The sequence below is a fragment of the Ochotona curzoniae genome, unplaced genomic scaffold (genome assembly GCF_017591425.1).
Source record: "Ochotona curzoniae isolate NIBS_2020 unplaced genomic scaffold, NIBS_Ocur_1.0 contig_1302, whole genome shotgun sequence".
NCBI lineage: Eukaryota > Metazoa > Chordata > Mammalia > Lagomorpha > Ochotonidae > Ochotona > Ochotona curzoniae.
Window position 1 is genome coordinate 14,360,082 of NW_024465035.1, and position 24,564 is coordinate 14,384,645.

The window sequence follows — 24,564 nt, forward strand, 5'->3', positions numbered from 1 at the left end:
ACCCTTCAGAAGTGGCCTTGGCTGCCTTCAATCTGTCCTGACTTCCACAAAATCAACTCGCTTTCTCGTTGCTTGGCATTGTTGCTTGCGAAGACACAAGGTCAACGTCCCACTCGGTGAGTGGCTATTCCAGTATGTCTTAAGTGGATGGAGATGTTGTATTCGTGTTGTTTATGTTGCCAGGTCTTCCTTCTACAGGAAGGAAAAAACGTCCCAGCATGTCTCAGAGCCTCGAGCAGAGCCCTCTGGGAATATAGCCTTGGAGTTCGCTCTCTGCAGGAGAGAAGCAGACTGATCAGAACACTGGGCGTCCCTCACTTTTTCCTCCCCATTCTCCCATTGTTGATCAAGGCCGATGATTTAGTGCTATCTTTGATCCAGGCATGCCCTGACTCCTTATGCCCCCCACTTTTTTAGCAACGGGTGAATTTTGGGAGCATTTTTTTTAAAGAAATCAACACTTTATCAACTGGACTTGCTTTGAATTTGCTAAACTTGTGGTGTTGGCATCCCCTACGGGTGCTGGTTAGAGTCCCAGCAACACCACTTTCAGTCCAATTCCTTCCTTACAGCTGGCCCAACTTCCTAGGCCCTTGCACCCACATGGGAGACTTGGAAGAAGTTCGTGGTTGCTGAGTTCAGATCGGCTCAGCTCCCCCAGCTTGTTACAGCCATTTGGAGAGTGAACCAGTGGAGAAAACATCTCTTTCTTTGTCTCTCCTTCTTTGTCTTTAACTGTGTCTTTTCAGTAAAAACAAATAAATCTTTACAATGGAAGACTTTTTAAGTATCCCGACTATGCTTCCTTCTGTGAGCTTGTGTTTTTTTTTTAACCTAAAATGGAGAGAAGGCTTGTACTTGTCCAGGAGCTCTCTGCCAGGCAGCACCTGAGATGCACCAGAGCGTGGACAGAATGCCTCTTTTTAGGTGACTCAGGATTCCAGACTTCATTGTCATTCTTGCTGTATGCAAACAAGCCCTCCAGGTACTCCAGTGAAGGTGAGGAGAAGACCACAGCACTGCTCAGGGAAGGGTTGGGAAAGCAAGCAATCAATAGCGACATGATGTGAAATGGGTTGAACATACTAACAAAAGAGCAAAGCATGATGGATACGGAAGGCCAGGACCTCTGCAGTCAGTGGAAAAGACTGTGTGCGGGAGCTTTGGTGCCTCAGACAAGGTCCGGAGGATTTTTGCAGACATTCCCTAAGTTGTATGCTGTGTTGTACAACTATTCGGGAATTTGCAGGTAATTCCTCTTCTACTTTTGCCTTCTTTTTCAAGGTTAAATCAGAGGCTATTTCAGATTATTCCTTTATATGGCAATAATTTCCCACTCATTTCTGCTTGGAAGTGCTCTAAAAAAATGGGAAAGGAAGAGTCTGAAGAGCTTAGAGCTAGATGTGTCCTACACCCAGAGGAGTCCTTCCATACCCACGTTGTTCTAGCGTTCTAAGAACACTCACTTCACTCTCAGAACATCGTCAGCTGGTCAGTGTGGTCTCTGAGCACCATGCATGTGTTGATAATGTTGTAATAGGACTGCTAAGTCCATCATCCGCGTTGGCTGTCCCGGGTGACCACCTTCTGTTTGGGTTTCCAAACTAACAGGTGTATTGGATGCCCCACCACATCCCAATGCAGAAGCCTTGTGAAACACCACCACGGCCACCTGGAGATCCCTGTTCAATGTTTTCCAATGATGGAGACATCAGATCAACCGCCTTTCTCCCTTGCTTTTCCTCGCCAGCCCATTCTTGGAACATAACTTCCCCACGCATGGTCAAAGGTAGCAGGCACACACACAGTACACTCTGAGCATCCCTGTAAGTCTTTCTTTCTGTGGCTTCATGTCTCTTGATCTACATCCATGTTTTCTTCAAATAAATTCGTGGGCAGCTTTGATTCAAAAGCTATGAATTCGTTTGTCTGAATTAGTCCATATTTGGTTCACAATGAGCTATAGGCCCCAGCCAAGCCTCTAATCCCTCTAATCAATACAGCATTGTGTGTCTTACATAATTTTTTGGAGATAAAGGACATCAGCTGAACCACAAGGTCAATCTTTGTAGCAAATATAAAAGGCAGTATGCTTTGAGAGAAAGAAGCAAAGTGCTATTTCATAGGCAAAACTAAATATATTAAGCAGAATAAAATTTTAAAAAAACTTCACGGATGGATAGAAGTGATCTGGGGGGATTAGCTACACACATTCCATCCCTCTTCCAATTTAGTTTTTCCTTCTGTTGTATCTCCTAGAAGTTAAAGACATTTGCAGGACCGAGAAACAGATTTCTGCTGCACTGGCGCCCCCCAATGGTCTTACCACTGCACTGCGCATAGCTTTTAGAGAAAAGCCCATTGAAAAGACACAGTTTTTTTTGTTTCTAATTTCCCCCAAGTAGAATTAAAGTACAGGGCTAAACCTAGCTTCGCTCTTCCCACCTCCAACCAATATTGTTACTCCCTTTTCTCAACAAGTGAATGACACAGGGTAATGAGGCAGAAAAAGCCACTTGCTGGTGGCTGGCTGAGTAAGCTGGGTCGGGATTCTGAAATTAACCCAGCAGGCAGAAGAGTTCCAAAGGCTGTGTAGGCCCCCGTGCTGGAAACACTTTCATTAAAGGGCTGTCGTGATTCCTCACGGTGCACACAAAGAGGCACCTGACCGAGGTCTTCCCGGAGAAACTTGAGCCAGAGATGTAGGGCGGATGCGGCGTGGCTCATCAGGTTTTGTCAGATAATTTCAGGGTTATTACTAATGGCTTTTCTGCCTTTAAATTTAAGGGAGGCCAGATTCACAAACCTCACGCTCACACCAACCGACATGAAAGCAAGCTTGGCTTTTATGTTAGACGCTGTGGGGCCTGTGTCTGCTCCTGGGCGGTTGCAAGGTGCGGTTTAAGCATGAAATCCTTTCAGTGGTACATTTTGCATGGAGATGTGACAACGCAGAGTGAGGCAGTCTGTGTCACAGTCAGTTGCAGCCTCGAGGCCAGGCCCTGTGCCCATGGATCTGCCCTGTCCCTTTAAGACAGCGTTGGGGAGGAGGGCAAGAGGGCAGCCTGGGTGCTTCTTGAACTCAGCAGAACACCCTCTCCTTTCCCCTGCTTCCCCCAAGCCTCTGGCAGTCACGAAGGCAAGGAGCCAGGAGCCCACAGTGCAGAAGAACTGTCTGAGAAGGAGCATCTGCTATCTTTTGGTTCATTAGCAGGATTTTGAGAGAGGAGAGGGGCTGGTGACATGTCCCAACAGGGCAGCCTGCTGGAGGCCACTGAGTCCCTGTCCTGGTGCAGGGGACAGGCTCATTCCTTCTCAGGTCTTCCAAACGCCCAACAGTCTCGGAAGACAGTGAGAATGAGATGGGATGCCTGGACTCAGCTGAGATCCCGTCAGTCAGCTCTGAACCCGCAACTAAGACATTAAGTTTTAAACACCACGGTTTACTGACACTGTAATCTCAAGGTTCCAAATGTACTTGTGCGCACACCCCTATGACCCTCCCCATGACTGTCTTCCTATGGCAAGAAATGGGCTTCAGTCTTCATGAATGAAGACACTTCTGGCTTACACACTCTGTACATAGAGCCTTTTCCGTATGACACTTCTTCCCACCATCCAGAAATCCTTGCTTAGGAGATCAAGCATGAACAATACTTACAAGCACATACCTGCACAATTCATGACTGGATTTAATATGCACGAGGCTTACAGAGCTCAGTAAAATTAAATTTTTAATTTGAGACAAACTACAAAGCTGTCTCAGGTGCTCATTTTTTTTCCCGTCTTAATCAAATGAATTCTTTTAAGCAAAATCAGTTACTTCCAGGGAAGTGGTCAATAGAAAACTCCTTTTTCCCAGTGGCTAGCAGTGAGCTCTCCCAACAAAACAACCAAGGACCAGCAAAATTTACAGAGAACTGGCTGGCCCGTCGCTCCCACAATCCCTAGGGTCCATGCTGAACTTCATGTCTCCCTGTGGGATGAGGCTCAGATGGTTTCCCAACTGACACTGGGTCATTCTACGAGAAAACCAGTGAATCTCCAGGGGCCCCAAATATAAACCACCATTTAAAAAAAAATCTCAATTACTTCAAATCTCTGAAGTCATATTTCTGTGCAAGTTTTGAAAAAACAAAAAACAAACAAAACTGGCCAGCTTGTTGGACATTTAAATGTTCTGGAAGGTTCCTCTTAGTATCATTATTTTGGTGGACCCTGAAAATGATCTCACCAGAACCTTTCCAATCAGAAGAGAAGTAGCACTTGTTCACTCTTTTCAATTGACACTGCTATTCTGCTGGAGGAAGGTCGAAAGTCATGGACACCCACTGCATGTTCCTCTGTCTTCCACCTTCAAATGCTTAACTCAGCGACACCCAGACTTTCAGAAAAAGCATCCAACTGCTAACATGACCACCAGATGGGTCAAGATCATTTTAATAAAAGGAGAACCCAGTGGGGTAGCCTAGTGGCTAAAGTCTTTGCCTTGAATGCGCCGGGATCCCATATGGGTGCTGGTTCTAATTCCGGCAGCCCTGCTGTTTGTACCCTGGGAAAGCAGTCGAGGACGGCCCAAAACCTTGGGACCCTGCACCTGCACGAAAGACCCAGGAGGGCTCCTGGTTTCTGGCTTCAGATCAGCTCAGCTCCAGCTGTTGCTCTCACTTGGGGAGTGAACCATTGGATGGAAGATCTTCCTCTCTATCTCTCCTCCTTTGTATCTGATTTTGCAATAAAAAGAAGCAAAGCTCTGAAAAATAAATAAATAGAGGGAGAGGTATTGGTTTATCTTTAAAGCATGTCCTTATGCTTCCATACCTTGTCAATGGGTTCCAAGTTCATGGTAGCATGAGGGCCAGAGAGCGAATCACTTCTATTTTTATCAGGATGTGTACAAAAGGTCCATATGTCAGCTTTTGGGGGAGTAAATTCAGTTTGTCCAACAGATGAAACAGAAGTTATTCAGTAATGCTATCATCTAGATTCCTTCAGGAAATGAAAAGAAGTTATGATTGCATTTTGAGAGCACAGACTGCCACCAGGATGGGCAGTCTAGAGTGGCATTCCAGTGGGGCACAGAAAGCAACAGCCTCCGAGGATTGCCAAAGAGCAGCCTTGGAGTGAATCTCCAGGACGCTGGGAGCTTCAAGCATGTGGGGTGCAGATATTATAGCTAAGTTGACAGATGATAGAGTGTATTGCCTCAATGGCTAAATATTTAAGCTTCGTGGAGTGGAAGATATTTGACTGTCAATGAGCCCAGAATACAAAATATTACAAAACAAAACAAACAAATGAAAAAACATTAAAACGCTGCCTGTGAAATTATACCGCAGACATAAAATCTCAACTGTCGGAAAGCTTCAGTTTTTAAAAGCCGTGACTGACAGGACAAATTAAGCCGTGAGATGTTTGCGGTGTTTAAGAAAGATAAACTGGCAAAGGTGGAAGATGTAATTATCCAACATGCTTTCCCAAAAATGAATCTTAACTCCCTGCCAGGAGGAAGCAACAACTTCAGGATATTGTTTGACTCTTCTTTTTTTTCTGTCTGAAAAAGGGTTGTTTCTCCTGTGCTTTGGGGGGAGACTGGTTTTTGTTTTTTTCTTTTTCAGCAACAGTAAAACCCAGGAGACTCTGAGAATGCTCACCGAAGGAGCCACTTCTGCATTAGGGCTGAGGAATCGGAGAGGATCTGGAGAGACAGCTAGAACATTCTCACGTCCATCAACCCTTGCCCTCCCTGTGAATCACGCCACTGCTGCGAGGGTTTAGTTTACAGCAGGCAATAATTATGTATTGATATTAAGATATATAAGGAGACATCTTCACGATGAAGCTGTCACCCTGATTTATTAAGGGATCTGGATCGTTTTGCTATCAAATAAAAAGAGTTTTCTAAGCTAGGTCTTGAAAGAAGTTTTTGTAAAAGAAAAAAATAGAAATTTCTACATAGCGGAACTTTCACTTAACCCCCAAATTCTCTAAGGCAACATTAGAATAAATACAAAGTGATTATATGTACAGGTGGCTATTCTATATGAGCCACATGTTGACATAGGCTAAGAAAGAAATTGATCTAAGGGACCGGGGAACATTTTTTTTCTCCCCTTGGGGGGAAATTCTTAGACCTGTTGAGAGCCATCTCCCTCACAAAGCTGCTTTGACCAGAAACTGTTCGTGTCTCTCTTTAAGGGATGGCAGCTGCTGAGGACTTAGATTTGTGGAATGGTGTTAATGCGATGGGTATTTCTATGTTTTTCCGCAGCTGTCTTTTGACTGTGTACTCACTGAGGACACGAAGCTCCCCAGAGCAATGCCTGACACATTGGAAACAGCACATAAATGAGTGAAAGAAATAAAAGCTTAGATGTCCACAAATGTGTCATGATAGTAACAGATGTAAACATGGGGGACAAAGTTTTCTTTTTTTGTTTTTTTTTTTTTCTACTCGTAGAAAGTGAGGGAGCCTCGTACGTAGCCCACATTCCCACACGTAGTGCCAAGGCAGCTTCATATGGCTGGTCTTTTTGTCTGTGCATTGCTATGACCCTGGTATGTGTTCCCAGCTTTCTCTTATGTGTGGGCATCTATGAAGACCTCAACCTCTTGGTCATCTGTCCACTCCCTTTACCTAGCCCTGGCAGGAGAGAGCCAGGACTGAGCAGGAGAAAATGTCCATGAACAGTGCAGAACCCCAGCAGCAGAGGCAAAACCACTCACCCCTCTTTCCATGCACATCACTCAGCTATCCCAGAAGCATGCATCCTCTAATACACGCCTGTTTCCATGGACCAGGGAAAGAACTTGGAGTTTAGTAAAAACAGAACTAAACATAAGTACTGGCTACACCAAAACTCTGGACTCCTCAGCTGATAGGGGCCTCAATTTTCTTACATGTAAGATGGGAATGATGAAAAAATCAAATGGATTCTGTAGAATTAAGAGAGAAGGGAGATTGCGTATTTATACATATTTTTCAAGCCATAAAACACCCTGACACAAACTTATGAAGAAAGGTATCTTTGTGGTAGAATGGCTACAAACGTAGTATTGATTAGCCCACTGCCATTTTGGTAACATGACTTTAAAGTTCCTCTCCCATTAGTGAGTGGGCCTGTATTTCTTCATCTCACTTTTTAAAAGAATTTATTTAATATGTTTTTATCGGAAAGTCAGATATACCGAGAGGAGGAGAGAAAGAGAAGATATTCTGTCTGCTGGTTCACTCCGCAAGTGGCCACAACAAAGCTGAGCTGATCAGAAGCCAGGAGCTTTTTCTGGGTCTCCCACGCAGGTGCAGGGTCCCAAGGCATCTGGCTGTCCTCAACTGCTTTCCCAGGCCATAAGCAGGAGGCTGAATGGGAAACTGGGCCGCCGCGATCAGAACTGGCACCCATATGGGATCTTGGTGCATACAAGGTAAGGACTTTAGCTGGTAGGCTACCACACTGGGCCCCCCATCTCTTTTCCTTGACCAGCTAGGAAGGTATTTCAATGTTTTTGGTTTATGAGCAACAGCATATGTGGTGGTGTGCTAGTTCTGACGTGAGGGCTCAAAGATGTCTTTAAACAATTTATGTATTCTCTTGGAACTTTATCACTGCCAGGAGACTAATACTGGATTGGTTTGTTGGGGGATTAAAAATCTTATTGAGAACTTATCTGACCCATCTTAGTCTACCCCAGTCAACATACAGCAGCAGACATAGCCAACACCAGCAGAGTTGCCAGCCCTGTAACTGACAGCTAGTTTAAGACCAGCTATTTACATCAGAACTGCCCAGATGAGCTGTAGATTCAGGAGAAGTGACACGAGTATATTCATTTGAATTGGAGAAGGTTTGTGAAGAAGTTAACTTACAGAGCAGGGTAACTTCCAACCAGAGTCCTTGAGAACAGTTCATGAAGATGGAGGATCTCGGGGGGGAGGGGGGAACCCATGACACACATCAATCCTTTCACGCCTTTGGATTTCCCTTGCTGTTTCCTGCAGCATTGGCAGGATGGTTTCATCCAGACTTCCTGGCTGTACTTGCGACTCAAGCTCTGAGCTTCTGATCCCAGCAAAAAGCCCGCTCATCATTCACAGAACACTTGGTGAACAGCTGTCCCTCTGTCTCCAAGATACGATCTAAAAGGAAAGTAAGAAATGGCTCCCTGAACCCTATCAAATCTCTCTTAAAGTATGCCATCCTAATAGAGAGCCAACTAGGCAGACAGGTCTCCTTTTAAATATAGCTTTGGAAATCAACCTACCCAGCTGACATTAAAAAAATCGCCTGATACCAGAAAGCAGGGAAATATTAGTTAGCAAAAATGGAAACGGCAATAGATCAGAGGCTAGCCCATCAGAAGCCTAGAGAAGCTACAAATATTCTGGAAAATTTACATGGAACGTGGAAAGTGAGTTTAATAGGAGGTGAAAGGGTAACTCATCAAAGTTGTCTTCTTTTTTAACGGGCAAGCACACCCTTATTCACAGAACTGGTCAGGAGCAGCCAAGGCTAACGAAAGCTTTGGTGAATGTTTTGAGAGTAATTACAGAGTCTTAGGTTAGTGTGTCTCTGTCTTATATTGTCTACCTTTTGTTTACGTTCCAGGGCCAAGCTATTCATTCAGGATATGAAGAAGTGTAGAAGGATCTGGAGCCACAATCATTCCGGTAGATTCACACAGTTATCAAACCTAAAAGGATCTCTAAAACACCCACAAATTCATTCCCATCTTTGCCTCAAGGGCGCTCTTTTCAGAGTGTATATCCTGGATCTCCAGATAGTCCTCTGAGTTCTGAACCAGCAATAGATTTATATACCTGCTTAGATTTTTAGCAAGTTGGCAAGCTTCAAGAAACTATCTGAGCTGGAGACACAAAGGCAGGTTACCCAGCAATAACGAATGCAGCTCAATTATGTGAGCACTAGTATGTTGATTCTGTCGGCTACATCATCAGCAATTCCATGAATTAGACAAATCTTGCCTTAAAGTTTGGCAGAATGCAGTAACTTGCTCCAAAATCTCATAGCTAATTATTAGGAGAGCCAAGAACAACATGCCTTCATGATGCTCAACAACTTCTCTCCCATTTGAACTTCAAGCTTTGGCTCCACCCAACATTCCTGGCCTTTGAAACAGTTGGTTGTATAATGTACTTCTGTCTGCCAAGTGTTATTAAAGACCTGCTTGCATGAACCAAGTGCTTCATCTCTTTTGGTGAATTTCAGCCCCATGCAACGCTTGAAGGACTCTTTTTTCACTGGTGGTTTCCAGGTCAGCAGAGTGCATCTCCCCGCTCTGCCTTCCATCAGATCTGCATTTCCCATGACGTCTCTATGTTACCTTTCATATTTTTCCTGCACTTCCCCATTTCCTCAACAAGCACTATGGTAACCAGGGTAGAAGACTTTAGAATCAGTCTGACTCTGCCACTAACTAATTGTCTGACTAAAATCAGAAGTTAGATAAATAACTTGCCGTCTGTGAGACTAATACCAATCTATTTCATAGGATATGTTTAAGAACACTAAAGAAGATTGCATGTGGAATGGTGTTAGCCCAGTGAAAGACACTGAAATAAATGCTCAATGACAGTTACAAAAAAAAATATGGAGGCTTTCTATGAATATAAAAAGTTGGTGAATGCAGGAAGTTAAAACTATTCCTGGATTCTTGATAATGAGAAAATTATCTTTAAGATAATCATGGTCTTTTGTATTTCCACAAAGCCAGCCTTCTTTGTGTTTGCTTGCTGCTCTATAATTTATAAAACATCTTTCAAAAACATGACCCTGTGTCATCTTAGCTATAAATTAGTGGTTTCTAAGACATGGCACAAATGCCATCCTTTCACTGAAGTCTTTAATTTCCAGTGGAAGACAGTAGAAATTGATTCTACTTCGATAGACTTTTTCTATAGTATAGAGCCTGGGAAGTTTCGAATATTCTCTCACAGCTGAGGAGAGTGATGTTAGTTTGCAAACTAGCTAACTAAGGAGACTGAAAGTTGACCAGACGCACTTGCATAAACCATCATTTCAGAACTGAGGTGAAGAAACACAACAGGTGTGATGGTATAGTTCCATTGCTTCCAGTACAGATCATAGTGAAGGAGGCTGTATTTACAGTTGGTTTCTCTGATAGATTCACAGCGCAATTAAGACGCAGGCAGCCACCAACCACTGGGCTCCCCCAGTTCTGGGGGAGGACGTCATCTATATCTTTAAAGCCCTGACAATTATTATGTAGGCATTTAATGCTCTATGCAACTTTCTTTCATGGAAACTGGACAAAAGCAATCCACTGTAGTTACATTTTCTTTTATGCTTTTTTTTAAGCAAATAATTTATTACATTGATTTTCACATAATGAACACTTTATCACTGACAGCTATCTCTGGATGTACTTACAGCTTCTTGTCTTTCCTAAAACCCCAATCCTAAATTATACTTATTCTAAGCCCTCGAATGAGTATTTTATTAGAGAAATGACTTGAGATGAGAGATGTATCCTAGGAACCCATAAGAGTGCCTGCGCATAGTAGGTGCTCACAATATAGTCTTCTGCGGAATGGACAGATGATTCAAGTAAGAATTATGGCCAAAACATTCTGGACCCCTCCCCCATTACCATGTGGGCAATCGGCCTCCAGTCATCTCCCTTCTGAGCTAGGCAGACGACATCACAATTGGCTAGCACAAACTCCACCGTAGGCAGCACTGCTGGTATTTGAATGATGCTTACCATACAATAACGCTCCAGCGTTTCCAGGACTCCCTAGGAGTGGGACACTTGGATCAAACAGTGGGAAAATCAGCACAACTGGAGGGATGAAGCAACTGAGGTATGAGATGGTGATGGAGCTGGCTACAAATAAAGGATGAAACCAGGCTTTCTGGCAGCCACACACGGGACGCGTGGCAGTGAAATCTGATTTTCCAAGTGAAGACTGCAGCAAGAGGTTTGGTCAGCAGAACACCTGGGCAGGAGCAGGCTTCATAGCAGACAAGGTGAGATATCGTGAAATCAGATCCCTGCAGTCCCCGAATGGTTATGCATTCACGCTACAGGCAAGGGAGAACCCAAGGGAGTGGCACCATCACTGCGGTGCAGGACTCTTATTGTCCATCACTGCCACATGACATAAGGCTCTAGGGACGGGGACAGAGAAGAAAGCGTGAAGACATTCAGGGTGCAGAGAGTGCATCAAAGCAGAGGCAACAGGATGGATGACAAACCCAGGCCTAGAAAGCTTCTGCTCTGATGGAGGCCCCAGAGGATGCTCTCTGTGGATTATGCCATTCGATCCCCACCAAAGCCCCATGAGATAGATTCTCTTCATTATCCCTGTGTTGATGAAGAATGGAAACAAAGTAATTCTAAGTAACTTTCCCATTGCCATACAGTTGATGAATGACAGTGGTGGCACTTATTTAACTCTGGAACCAGGGGTTTAAAATCCAGTAAATATCTAAAAAGTTGTCCCTTAAGGTTTTAAATAGAAAAAAAAAATTGGAATGGGTGGGCATTATCATATGTTGGGTTAAGCTACTGTTTGTGATGCCCACCGTCTCCTACTGAAACGCTAATTTGAGTCACCACTGCCCTACTTCCCATCGAGCTCTCTCCTACTGCTCCTGGGAGCCAGCAGATAAAGGCCCATGTTTGGGGACCCTGCCACCTCGCAGGAGTCCGAGATGGAGTTCCTGACTCCCAGTATGGTCCTGGTTCAGTTATGGCTGTTGCGGCAATTTGAAGAGTGAGCCTGCAGAGAGAAAAATCTATCTGCTTTTTTCCTAGTCTGCTTTGCAAATAGATAAACCTTTAAAATTAAAAACATCAAATACAAAAAAAAAAAAGGCTATTACAAAACAGCCATGAGTATAGAGTCTTTGCAGACTTGAGAGCCCATTAACAATCCACATTGTTGGATCCCGGCACAAAAATCAGAAACAGAGATCAATAGAACAGATTGGAAAATTCAGAAATAGAATGAGGCATTTTGTTAAGTATAAACCAGGCTTCTCCTCATAGAAGTGTTAGGAAGAAATATTCAATAAATAAAAGTTGAGTAAGTGGTAAATAACATGGGCAAAATACTCAGAGTAGATTTCTTCTTTTACACTATTTACAAATATGGCCTACACATGCGTTAAGGAGTTAAAGATGAAGGACTGAATGACAGAAAAGCCAGCAGGAGATAGAATAGAATATTTATCAGATTTGTGAAAGAACAGTAGCTCCAGCTTTGAAGCAGTGGAATAAATCATGAAGGAAAAGACTGACAGATTTGAATACATAAAAGATGGAAAACTTCTGTACAATGAGGAAACCTGCTAGACTAAAATAAAAGGACATTATACTGAGGGCAACATTTGCATTCCATGTGACAAAGATCTCACACACAAACCATATATATTTCCTCATTCAAACGTATAAAAAGAACATTATATCTGAAAATATATATATATATAAATATGCAACATATTAAGAAGTGAATAGCTGGAGAGATGCCATCAGTAGACATGAAGAAGCATCATTCTCCAACCATATAAAATGGGGCCTACTTGAATAGGACTTTCTTAATCTTTTTGAGTAACACCCACCCTCCCACCACCACCACCAGTGGCAACTTCCATTGTGGATTGAACCTGGTGTTCATTCCCTACTGCTAGACGTACAAGTGGAGAAAAACTTCCTGGGTAGGTAGGCATCGCCAAGCTCAAGATGACATTGGATTTCCACATCACAAATGAGCACTTTGAGCAAAGTCTGTTCAGGAAACCGTGAAAGTCAAAGCGGATGTGTGCGTGAAAGGATGTGTGGCTTGCCTCATTAGGGAGCAACCTACACACCCTACACCCTGGGGATGGTTTCACGATGGTGCCGTGGACTATTACGCAGGGTAGGAGGCATCACGCTTTTCCTTTTAGGGGTCGAACCCAATGAGATGGAGAGGGAGAGAATCGCGAAAGAGTTTCCTCTAAGCCTGGATATGTTGATCCGCTGAGAGGAGCATTCTATCAGAAGACATACAAGAAAGAAACGTTAAGAAGAATGGAAAGTGTGAGGAAAAAAGGAGGGAGAGACAGGAGGGGAGAGAAGAAGACAGAACATCATGCACCTGCTCGTGGAATGCATTACAGCAGAAAGGAACTTGATAGGAAGGAAATGCAGGGAAGTTGGACGTGGATGGATCTAGGTAGCAGACAGAAAGAGGAACGTGTTGAAGCCAAAGGTCAACTTGATCCTTCGAGAATTCCCTATTCAGATGGGCTACTGTCTGTCTGGCAGAATTGGGCATCTCTGATACCTGGAATGTCCCCCCCCCCCTTTTTCTTTTTTTTTTTTTTTTTTTTTGACATCTTCACTTCGTTCAGTCAGCATTTAATGTGTTCTTTCCGTTACTAACAAAGAAAATGAGCAAACGTGCCACCAGGGGGCAGTTTTGCAACTGGCAAAGGAGCCTCAAAGATAGCATTAAAAAAAAAAAAGTTTGTCTTTTGTCAAGGGTCCATTCTTTATTTTACAACAATAAATACTGCACTGAGTCCAGAGCAATTTCCTTAATGGCTGTGTTGTGGGTATGAATTTTGCTCCATAAACTCAGGTGTGCAAGAAATGTCACAGTACTTTATATCTCCTTTAAATAAAATTAAATCTGACCTCCAGGCACCATCTACCAGGCCAAGCCGAAAGGCAGCATCAGCTATGACTACAGCCGCCACAGCTCCAAAGGGGATTTTAGCCTGTTCTGACCTTTAGGTTACTTCTCCTCACCAGGAGAATGTGATCTCTTGGTGTTCTGTGGCTGTCCTGTGTGTATTGACTAGCTAGGATAGGAATAGAAGTTTCAAGTTGGAACACACACACACACACACACACACACACACTCACACACACACACACACGCATACACATGCATGCAGATATCTCATTAGGGTACCCACAGTAGGGAAGTAAAAGATGGTCTCAACTTGTGAGATCTCAACCCTCCTTTGGTTTGAAGGAAATTTCCCCTTTCTCCGCTATGCTTGCCTAGGTCTCCTCTGGGGTCTCATCACCGGACAGCTGAGACATTTGGCAAATTTGAGGAGCGCCACACCACCTGCCCACTCAGATCAGGAGAGGCAGGGAGCCGTAAGATTCTGTCTTGTGCTTGGCAGAGAGAAAGACAAAAACAGAGCAGAAATAGCCAAGGCACCTTCATAGTGTCTTTGCCACGAGGCTCCAAACTGTAAGAAAGCTGCTTACACGTGTGACAGCACTACATGGCACGTTTTCTCTGTCTCGCAGTCATGTGCAGCTCAGGCATCCCTTGAAGTTACCAGCGAGCTGCGGGCTGAGCACAGGTGGATCGTCCTGGTAGAACCAAGGCTGGGGATCTACATTCCCTCTCCTCCATGAGTATCCAGTGCCAAATGCCCAGGAACAGGTAAACCAGGCAAACCAGGATGGATGGTTTACTAAAGAATTGCAAATTAGACGTCCAAAGACCAGATCGCACTGACAAATTTCATACAAGTCAGTAAATGTTCAGGGTGCTGCCCACCCCCTCGTCGCTTAGGCGAAGAGACACCCCAGTATTCCAGCTGATTCCTGAAGAGGGCTATAATTTCACCAGAGGGACCAAAGTGGTTCATTGACCTTCTATTGCAGAACAACTCAAGAATAAGACTGATTAAACTATAATGCCTGATAAATTGTGCATAATAACTCCACCTGAGAGAATGTTGAATAGAACAGCATTTAACCTTTGATCTTAGCAATGTGGGGAAGGAACATGGAACATCTGTGAAATATACTCAGCACACTAAGTTTACACGTTTTTGAAAGCTACACCGCAGCTACCATCAGAACAAGGAGAGAGTGCAAAACCACTTCCAGAAACACTGTATTCAAAAGGCACTTCACATCAGATGCTCCTTAAACACAAGTTTTGAAGAACAGATGGGCGGAGAATGAATGATATCCACAAGAAAACAGGATTTTTGAAGAATATAATGTACACATAACACGCTTAAAACACAATCACACCTTTAAAATGAAAAGTAAAACAGAAAAACCCATGTCTGCTGCTTCAAAGAAACTAATGCTTTCACTTCATAATCCAGCAATAAACGACTACATATACCAATATCACCAGTGATGATTCAAAGAAAATCAGAGTCAAAATTTTTAAAAGTAATAATAAGAAAGGAGCCAGTGTCGTGGTATAGTGGGTTAAACGACCACTGGCAGCATCAACATCCCACACAAAGTCCTAGCTGTTTCATTTCTGACTCAGCTCCCTGCCAATGTGCCCAGGAAAACAGGAGAAGGTGGCCCCAGTGTTTGAGACTTTGCCATCCACGTGAACATCTGGATGGCATTTTAGGCTCCTGGCTTTACCCTGTCCCTCCCCTGGCTGTGGCAGCCATCTGGAGAGTGAGGCAGCAGATGGCATTTCTCCCTTTTTCTCTTTCTGCTTTTCAAACAAATAAAACTCTCAACCAATTTTAGGACCTCCTATACTACATAAACACACACACACACACACACAAAACCTGAAAATACAGTATACAGAACCACGCTTAAAGTGGCTAGAAATGAGTTCAGATATCAGACATGGAAAAAAAAAAAAAGAAGAAGAACATTCGGGAAATAAAAGGGACTTGTTCCTGGAAGTGTGGCCCTCGATCCCAGGAAGCAGCCTGTCTGGGTGTGCTAACCACCTGTGTGAGTCCAGCACAGAAGTGCATCCTGCCTCACTCGAACAACATGACCTCTTGGTCAAAAGCTGGTGTCATGCAGCTTGTTGTCAGGGAGAATATTAAATTCTGTCTGAAGATAACTAGGATGGCAAGTCATATTACCCAATAAGGAGTAAAATAACCAGTCCACAAGCCAGTTAGAGAAGATTTGTTCTCCTCCTATTATTCAGAAGAAAGGAGCCTATAATAGCAGTCACAAACCTGCACACCAGCAAATTAAAAATTAGGAAAAAAGACAGTTGAAATGGCCACACGTGCGTACAAAAAGGCAGCTTATGAATGGCATGTGGAATGTAAATGTTGTTGGTGTAACATAAACTTATTTTTGAGATTTGAACAAAAGAAGAAATCGTTACCAAAAGGTTGTGTCATGATTGGATAACTTAAATGAATGGAATTTTCTATCACATTTGAGGGTCTGATTGGTTCCACGGCTTCTCTATTTTCTAGCATCGCTCCCTCCTTAGTCTCTGCTCAGCATGAAGCAGTTTGAAGAGACCCCGAGACTTTAGGTCTCTGTTCTTGAGGGCCAAGCGTGCTCTCTCCCCACACAGATGGCTATCGGGGAGCCGGTGGAAGCTTTCACCGCAGCCATCAGAGCTGCCAGAGCCTGCAGACAGGAGCTCAGAGCCCAGACTTGCCTACACAGTGTTGTGTTGCCATGGGTGAGAGGGAGAGAGGAGAGTAGCGGGAAGAGGTCGCGAGAAGCATAAACTGGCTCTGAAACCATGCATGGAATTAAAACAGTTTGTGACCGCGCAGACCCCTAATCCTGATTGCCAAAGAAAACTCCGCTGTGGCTCCGAATTGCAAAGCTCAGAAAGTCTGACAGACATTGACACTGAAAACACAGCTTTGTGTGGTGTTAAATGCATTCACGAGAGCTGTAAAGTAATATTGGAAGTCAATTAAATCCAGGAAATAAATCCAGTGCAAGTTCAATTTCTTAACTGTAAGGAGGACACGGTGACACCTGGACAGCCTTCCTCTAGATAGCCACTCGGGTGAGCCAGCAGTGTCACTGGTGGAGAACTCTACCCTATGGCTTACTATCATTGCTGTTTTACTGTGGCCACAAAACAGTAAAAAAAAAATTATGGTAGAAAATAAAGGAATCATGAAGAAATTAAGACTAAACACCTATATAATTTTACCTCTAGAACTATTTTAGCACTTGACTAGTCACCTTTTGTCTAGGTGTATACATATTTATGTATTTATTATTTTTACCGATTTGAGAATCTATGTATAGGGGCCAACATTGTAGTATAGTAGGCAGAGCAGCTGCCTGGGATGCTGCACAGCATCCACTGTGGGCACTGGTTCAAGTTCCAGCTGCACCACTTCTACTCCAGCTCCTTGCTGTTGGCCTGGGAAAAGCAGTAGCTGATGGTAGACCCTGTACTTGAACCGCTGCCACCTACCCAGGAGACCTCGACGAAGCTCCTAGCTCTAGCATTCTGCCTAGCCCAGACCCAGCCACTACGGGGATACCCAGCCACTAGTAGTAAGAAAAGATCTCTCTCTCCCACTTTCTGCATAACCGACTTTTCAAATCAATAAACAAATCTCTTGACAAAAATGAATTTATATAAAAGCATAATTTTTCAAAATTGTACAATAGTAGCTGTTACATCATTTTTTTTCATTGATGTATTGTGAATCTATCATTTTGGAACGGCATTTCAGTTTTATAAACTCTCAGAATTGTATATTAAAATTTGATCAATCTCCTAGAGTTTAACATCTAGTTTAAAGAAAGAAACACTGTTTTAAACACACACTATGGATATCTCAGGAGTTTTTTCTCTCCCTATAATAAATAAATACTTCAAAACAGTAAATTTTTTTAAAGAGTTATTTATTTTTATTGGAAAGGCAGATATACAGAAAGGAGGAGAGACAGAGAGGAAGATCTTCCGTCTGATGATTTACTCCCCAAGTGACAACAACAGCTGGTGCAGAGCCAATCTGAAGCTAGGAGCCAGGAACTTCCTCCATGTCTCCCATGCGGGCGCAGGGTCCCAAAGCTTTGGACTGTCCTCGACTGCTTTACCAGATCATAAGCAGGGAGCTGGACAGGAAGTGGAGCCTCCGGGATTACAACCGGCACCCATTTGGGATGGCGGTGCATTTCAAGGTGAGGACCATAACCACTATGCTATCATGCCAGGCCCAAAACAGTAAACTTTTAGAAGTGAAATATACAGAAGTAAATCTATGGAAAACGAAAGCATTTGACACATCTGTAAATGTGTCAGAAAAATGTATGTATCCATAAGTAATTTATAGAAATCCCGTGGTACTTACCAACACTTGGCATTAGCATTAAAATGGTATTAATTTAACAGTTTGATTAATGAGGGTTATCCATTACCTAGCTTTTAATGCATTTCCTGATAAATAGAGCAGCTGGTGTAAGTCCTCCAGCCTGCTTAACTCACAGCATGAGAAGTGACAGTAGATTAGAGTTGAAAAACATACCTTCGGGTCATCTGTGGAAGCCTTTCACTGTCAAGCAGGGAGAATTAGAAATTATCCCGTGGACCAGGGATCCTCACTGGGAGTGGAATGATTATCCTACTGAGGATCTTGCAAATGTGGGCCTACACTTTGGTTCCCCAATGTCTGGGATGTGCTGGTGGTATTAACAGCAGGTGGGACCATCAGACCCTTGCCACCTGCAGAGTGTGGACCCATACTGGGTAATGAAGAACTGTCCCATGTCTTGCCTAACTTTCAACTGTCCTACTGTATGTGTTTGGAGGAAACGTATCGTTTCAGCTGCTCAAGCCCAGCATCTAACTCCTTTACATACCAGTGCCAAACACTGAGAGCCTATTTTTAACAGGTGCAATGTTTCTACTGCCATGTAAATCAAGGGAAAGTCAATTTCTTCCGAGCTTTACCAAGAGTTGGGCATCACATTTGAACATGGTGTCACTAGCACCACTGTTACCAATACCACCTGGATGCCACTGCCTGTGTTTGTGTGTGGCCTACATTCCCTGTGTCTCTGAGACTGTGCAAGAGTGTAATCACTTTTTTTTTACGTCTTCCGTTATTGTTATGATGAAAAATTTACAGAATGAAACTTTTGGTAATATACGAATTCCTCCTTCATATTATATGCAACATCTTCTATTGCCTTTTCAAAAGGCAGTATTGCCTTTTAGGAGAGGGAAGGGATCATTGAGGGGTGGGTACTTGATCTGCTGGGGCTGAGAACTGCTACTGAAGAGGGAAGAAAGACTTCCAAGACTTCAGGCAAGGCTGTGATGACAAAGTGGAGCCAGAAGTAGGGCTGTGCAATGACAAAGCAAACAAAACGGCCAAGGAGAGGGCAGAAACGCAGAGACCAGGAGAGAGACACCACAGTCCAGACAGGAAAGCAATGAAGATTTGCTTGTGAATGTGTGCTTGCAAGCCATGCACAAATATATGCGCTCCTACACTCAGATTCATCACCAAACAGTCCCTTGCCCTGCTGCCAAACAGAAGACTTATCACACCACTGATTCTAAAATCTGACAGCTCCACCTGACACTCGTTTGCATTGGAAGGGCCAAGCCACAGTCGATTTATTTATTAGTGTGTGATTTTCTATCCAAAATAAATGCTGAAATAAATTTCAAGTGGGCTTTAAGTACATGCCAGCTTATAAATCTTGGATTCTCACAGTACAGCAAGCATAAAAGCTCATAGATCAACAATAGATAGGTGTGCGTCCCTCCCCCCTGCTGCTAAATGCGTGCCTACACCCACACAAGGAGCAAGAAGAAAAATGGGAAATGAAGAGCCTAAGCACCGATGACAATTTGTCTTCATTGTGTATTTTCACAAGAAGCCACTGTAATAATTAAAGCAGTAACATACTAGATCAGATACAGGGAAACCATGGTCCCATCATGGTCCCAACATGGCAGAAATGCATTCTTAACGTGAAGGAATGAATATTCATGGATACATAAGAGAAGCGGTGTGTACCTGCCCAGGAATGTGAACATCTTATAGTATGTCTGAATAATTTTGATTTTGTTTACCTACCCACCTATATTTTCAAATCTTCTAAGGAGAGGAAGTCTAAGTAGAATGAATCAAAACAGTCCCAGACAGAAGGATTCTGATCATATCCGTGCTTGCTTTTCTGAGCAATAAAAGATTTTAGTGCAAGAAGAAAAGTAGGAACCATATCTTTGCCAGCTTGAAGTACTCTCTCTCCAGCCCACTAAAAAAGCTTCAGTCACATTTAGATAGAAACCACCCATCAGATATGTCTTTGCTCCCTGGCCTCAGATCTGAAAACAAGCAGGTACGCTAAGTTACAGATTGGTCATGTTTTTCTTACAATAGAGTAGTTTTCATGAATCACAAATACCTAGAAAGTGACCTGAAGGTTGGGGAACTTGATGCCAGGTGAGACAATACAAGTAGTCCTGGTCTAAAGATCACGCCAAGTCCCCTTCCTCTTAATAAATCTTCAGCCCAAATCCCAAGGTTTTGTCATGACCCCATGACCCTGCCTTTACTGCTCCTTTCCTCTCACCTCCCATTACTGCCCTTTTGCACCTCCGCTGTCTGTGAATCACCCCTTCCTCTCTACTACCACTACTGGCTCTTTATGTTGTTTCTTCTTAGAATCTGATTCTTAACAAATGGCCATGGCATCTACTTATTGTTCAAGACTCTGATATCACGCATTGTGGCAGGTGCCCTTCCTATGTCTTGCACTGCCTAGAGTGTCATCTGCAGGCACTTGCTGGTTGCCTTGTGATCATCTCTGTACTCGTCGCCTCCCTGGACAGGAGCTTCGTGAAGGCAGAGACTAGGTCCTGTTGATATTTATGTCCCTGGTGCACAGCATTGTAATCTCTGGGCAAATGTTTGTTGCTTGCCTGACTAGGACATCATTATTCTTCTAAAAAGCAAGTATAAGGCTTATGGCATAAAGTCTGCTAAAACATTCACTGAGTCTCTCACTGAGAGGAAGGAGGGCTTTACAAAGAGCTGGGCAGCATGGACTCCCAGAGTATCAGAGTCAACTGTGCTTATCATGAGAGGAAAGACAACAAGAAGAAAGAGTTGCCTAACTTTGATGACATTTATCCATCCCACACCTCTGTGCTATTATCAAGGCCACATTATCCCCAGGGGAGGCACCCTGGGTTTACTTTCCTGAGCCAGCAGGAAAAAAAAAATAGGAGATGTAGTATTGATTCAAGAAATTTCATAGTCCTAGGAATCCAGACTGAGACAGGCAGGGAAGGCTAAGAGAGATGCAGATGACACGCAAGCAGTCTCAGGACCCAGTGCTTCTCCTCATTCTGAATTGTCAGCTCTCAACAGCTGTGTCCAAAGACACTTCTAGCATACTTTGTTTGAGGCTCAGTTGGAACCCCTGACTAGTTTCTCCTCCCCTCTTTTTCACGGAAGCCAGCTGAGTATAAGGTGCAGGGCTTCTGTTGTTAAGAGCACAGAATGGCTCATAATTTAATAACTGTATCAGATTCAGGCTTTGAACACTGTTTCCGAACAAGGTGATACAATAGTCACAAAGGCACAATGGAAGAAATAAAAAAACATAGCCATTTATCACACAACTTTAATGTTGCATGCTGTCTGCATATCCTATTTTGTTAAGTGCACTGTGTATAGCAGAACTTCTAATAAATTCTATAATGATTTTACAGACACACAATTGTCTTGGATTTGTATGTGTGCTAACGTATGCATTTGTAACAGTAAATAGTGTTGGCAACTGCTTGACTTGTCGTTGGTTGTTTATACAATCCATAGATAATGGACATTGAATCCATTTCATAGAGAAAAAAGATTTGCTTGTTACTTACCAGATTAAGTTTTGCCCAGAACTCTGGTCCTTCTTCCATTCCTCTGAGGCTTGGTGGAATGTACCAAAAACAAATGTTGGCATATTCAGGCTAAGATTTAAGAAAATTTGAAAGTTATTTTGTTACTTCAAGATTTATCTTAAAATTCAAGTGAACAGATAGTTTTTAACCTCTTAGCTAGTCTGTTTCAGAGTTGTCATGTATATATAACATTGAGAATATGCATGAATTTTATATAGTAGACATCCAATCTGCCTAAATTCCTTTATAACAGTCTGCTGTCAAATTTTCTTCAGTATTATGTGCACTAGAGGATTTTCTTACCTCTAGACAATGGATGATAACACATCAAAAAGAAAGCATGACAAAAGTTCAAGTTGACTCAATAAGCACACGACATACACAGATGTTCATTTAATGCCTGTTGTCCAACTCATTGATCTGATCCTTACATAATCTCTTACACCACCATATTCTTCCAAGGATTTCTTCTATGCTGTATTCAGCCCAAACTGGCCTGTACTGCTGGTTTATCTGACCAATGAGCAGCCTCTTCGAGTTTACGGCACCATGCCGTGTGTGAGCTAGTACCCAGGCATATGCTGTATTGGAGAAGAAACAAAATTGCTTTGATTCAGGCCTCCCCAACATCAGAGAGAATGTGAACTTGCTAGTGAGTTTGTACAAAATGTGTATTCATGCTTCTTATGCTTAAAACACCCTGAGTCTGAGTCCACCCCAGAAAACAACTTTATGAAGCGCGACAGGTGATTCTGAAGTAGGTAGTTCATGCTAAGCTGTGACTAAGCCACTATAGTCCTATCATATGCCCACTAACCTGTGGTTCTAGGAGACGATCATTTGTTTAAATGAGGTGTGGTATGCTAGCACAGGCTTTATCCCATGCCATCACCACACAGATGGAGCTTTGTCCTTTCCGGGAAAAATCATATAGGTAGTCAAAAACCTGCCCTCAGTGACTGGATGCTTGGGACATGACACTGGAGATTCACGTTACACACATGGACTTGTGTTCAAGAAATATTTTGAACCATATGTACCTTCTTCATGAGCTACTGACAGTATTTGAAACGCCTTCTACTTCCTACCATAAACACAGCAAAAAGTGAATGTTGTGACAGTCTTCAATGACCATCACACTTCTCCCCTAGCATCTGGGTCATATAGCAATGTTTTCCAGAAAGCACAGACAGCAATCACCTCATCTCCTAAAACCAAGATGAGTACCAAAGAGAGTTCTGATGCTAGCAGATTCTAAATCACACACGAATGCTCTAACATACCTTCAGCTCAACAAATTCTTGATCTGATTACCCTTTTGTCTTTGAAATTCTTAACATCCTTACCAGATTTGACCAAAAAGAGCTACACATCTTCAGAGTACAAAAGAGTTAAAACTGAAGCACTGTGCAATTCAGCTCAATTTCCACAAACATTTATCATGAGACTGCAGAAGCTTTTACAGATCTACACAATTTATCCTCGGATCTCTGATTTATAATTGATTTGGTTTCTGTAAAACAGAATATACTGGGCTTTGAATTCTTTGATCAATTAGTGTGAATAAATCTTTTCAAATAAAGCAACTATAACTTATTATAAAATAGCAAAAACAAAATAAGTAAAACCAAACCCATGATTATCTTTTACTGCATTGTTGGAACTCATATCAAAGAGAATCTTTTTCCAGATGCCATTTATGTCAGTTATCAATTTATAGCCTCTCAGCAATAAATTCACTCTTTTCTTACTGTCCAAAAATACTTGGGTTAGACTCTAGATATTTCTCCCTTGTCATCTGGTCCAATCTTGGATTTTTGTGGCAGAGTACAGTAAAGAAGGAAGGGATGACTCTTCCTGGGTTGCCTACTGGATCTGTGCCTCATATCAGAAGCCCTGGGCATCAATGAGCCCCTAGCACACTGCCCCTGAGGTTACATCATGGATGACTGGCAACAGCTGAATCCCGCTAAGTGGCTTTTCCTTGCCTGATCCCCTCAGCTAGTTCCTCAGGGGAGTGATTCCAGACGAGTACCTCGCCTTAAAGAGTGGTTTCTAGTGAGCTCTGAATCCTGGCACTCCACGCACATGACTTTTTCCAACCCTGCTGAATATTGATTTCTATTAAATCCCACCAGTGTGGACAAGTCCCAGCCACAGACTTGTTCACTCTCAACAAAGACATCTGCATTCCATCCCTGCAAAGGAGTGGCCTTGTCTTTGGGGGTTTTACGCCAGTCTTAGGAGTGTGGTCACTCTCTCTGCTGTCCATTCCTGTGTATTTAGGGGTTCTTTTTTTCTATTATGACACAACCCCCCAGAACTGCATTCTATTGTAAAATCTCTTCATATGACACCCCTCGAACTTCAACTTTACCATGAAGTTTTTGTCTCAATGATTCCTAATTTGAACTCACTTTCCTTTTACATGAAAAGGCCATAGAACATTCTGGAACAGCATTATCTGGCAACCTAGGCTCTACATTTTGTGAGTCAGGATCTAGATATGTTACATTTGTTTTAGTATGTTTTTATTTTAGCAGTGACACATCTGTGCTACCTTTTGTCTAAACATTCCATTTTAGAATAAAATGGCTTTGGTGATTAGACAATTGAAATCTTACACAACAACCCTTCTAATACTTTATTCATTGGGGGAAATTTGATGGTCCATTAGGTGGAATATTATCATTTGGCTGTTTCCAAAAAATTAAAATTGGCAAGAATATGCATTTTGCTGGTTCACAGAGAACGTATCAGTAGCTGATACTTCACAGTAGCAACTTCTTTCAAATGCTTTCAGGTGCTAGCATTCAAATAGCATGTATTCTTAATTCCCTTCATGTGTGAAAATCCGCTGGTTGTGTGTCTACGGAACACATTGGATCTGTGTTCTGTAAAACTCATGACATTGAGAAGGCATAAAAAGGAGTTGCACCATC

The 24,564-nt window shown here is 42.8% G+C and overlaps 1 protein-coding gene across 1 annotated transcript in view; it reads right to left on the minus strand.

Annotated features, from left to right (window-relative positions):
• The window catches only part of GADL1 (glutamate decarboxylase like 1), a 123,221-nt gene that overhangs the window by 17,034 nt on the left and 81,623 nt on the right, over positions 1–24,564 (minus strand). The window contains exon 14 of the mRNA XM_041003895.1: positions 21,602–21,691. Coding sequence (XP_040859829.1) covers positions 21,602–21,691 — 90 coding nt within the window. The remainder of the gene's footprint in view (positions 1–21,601; positions 21,692–24,564) is intronic.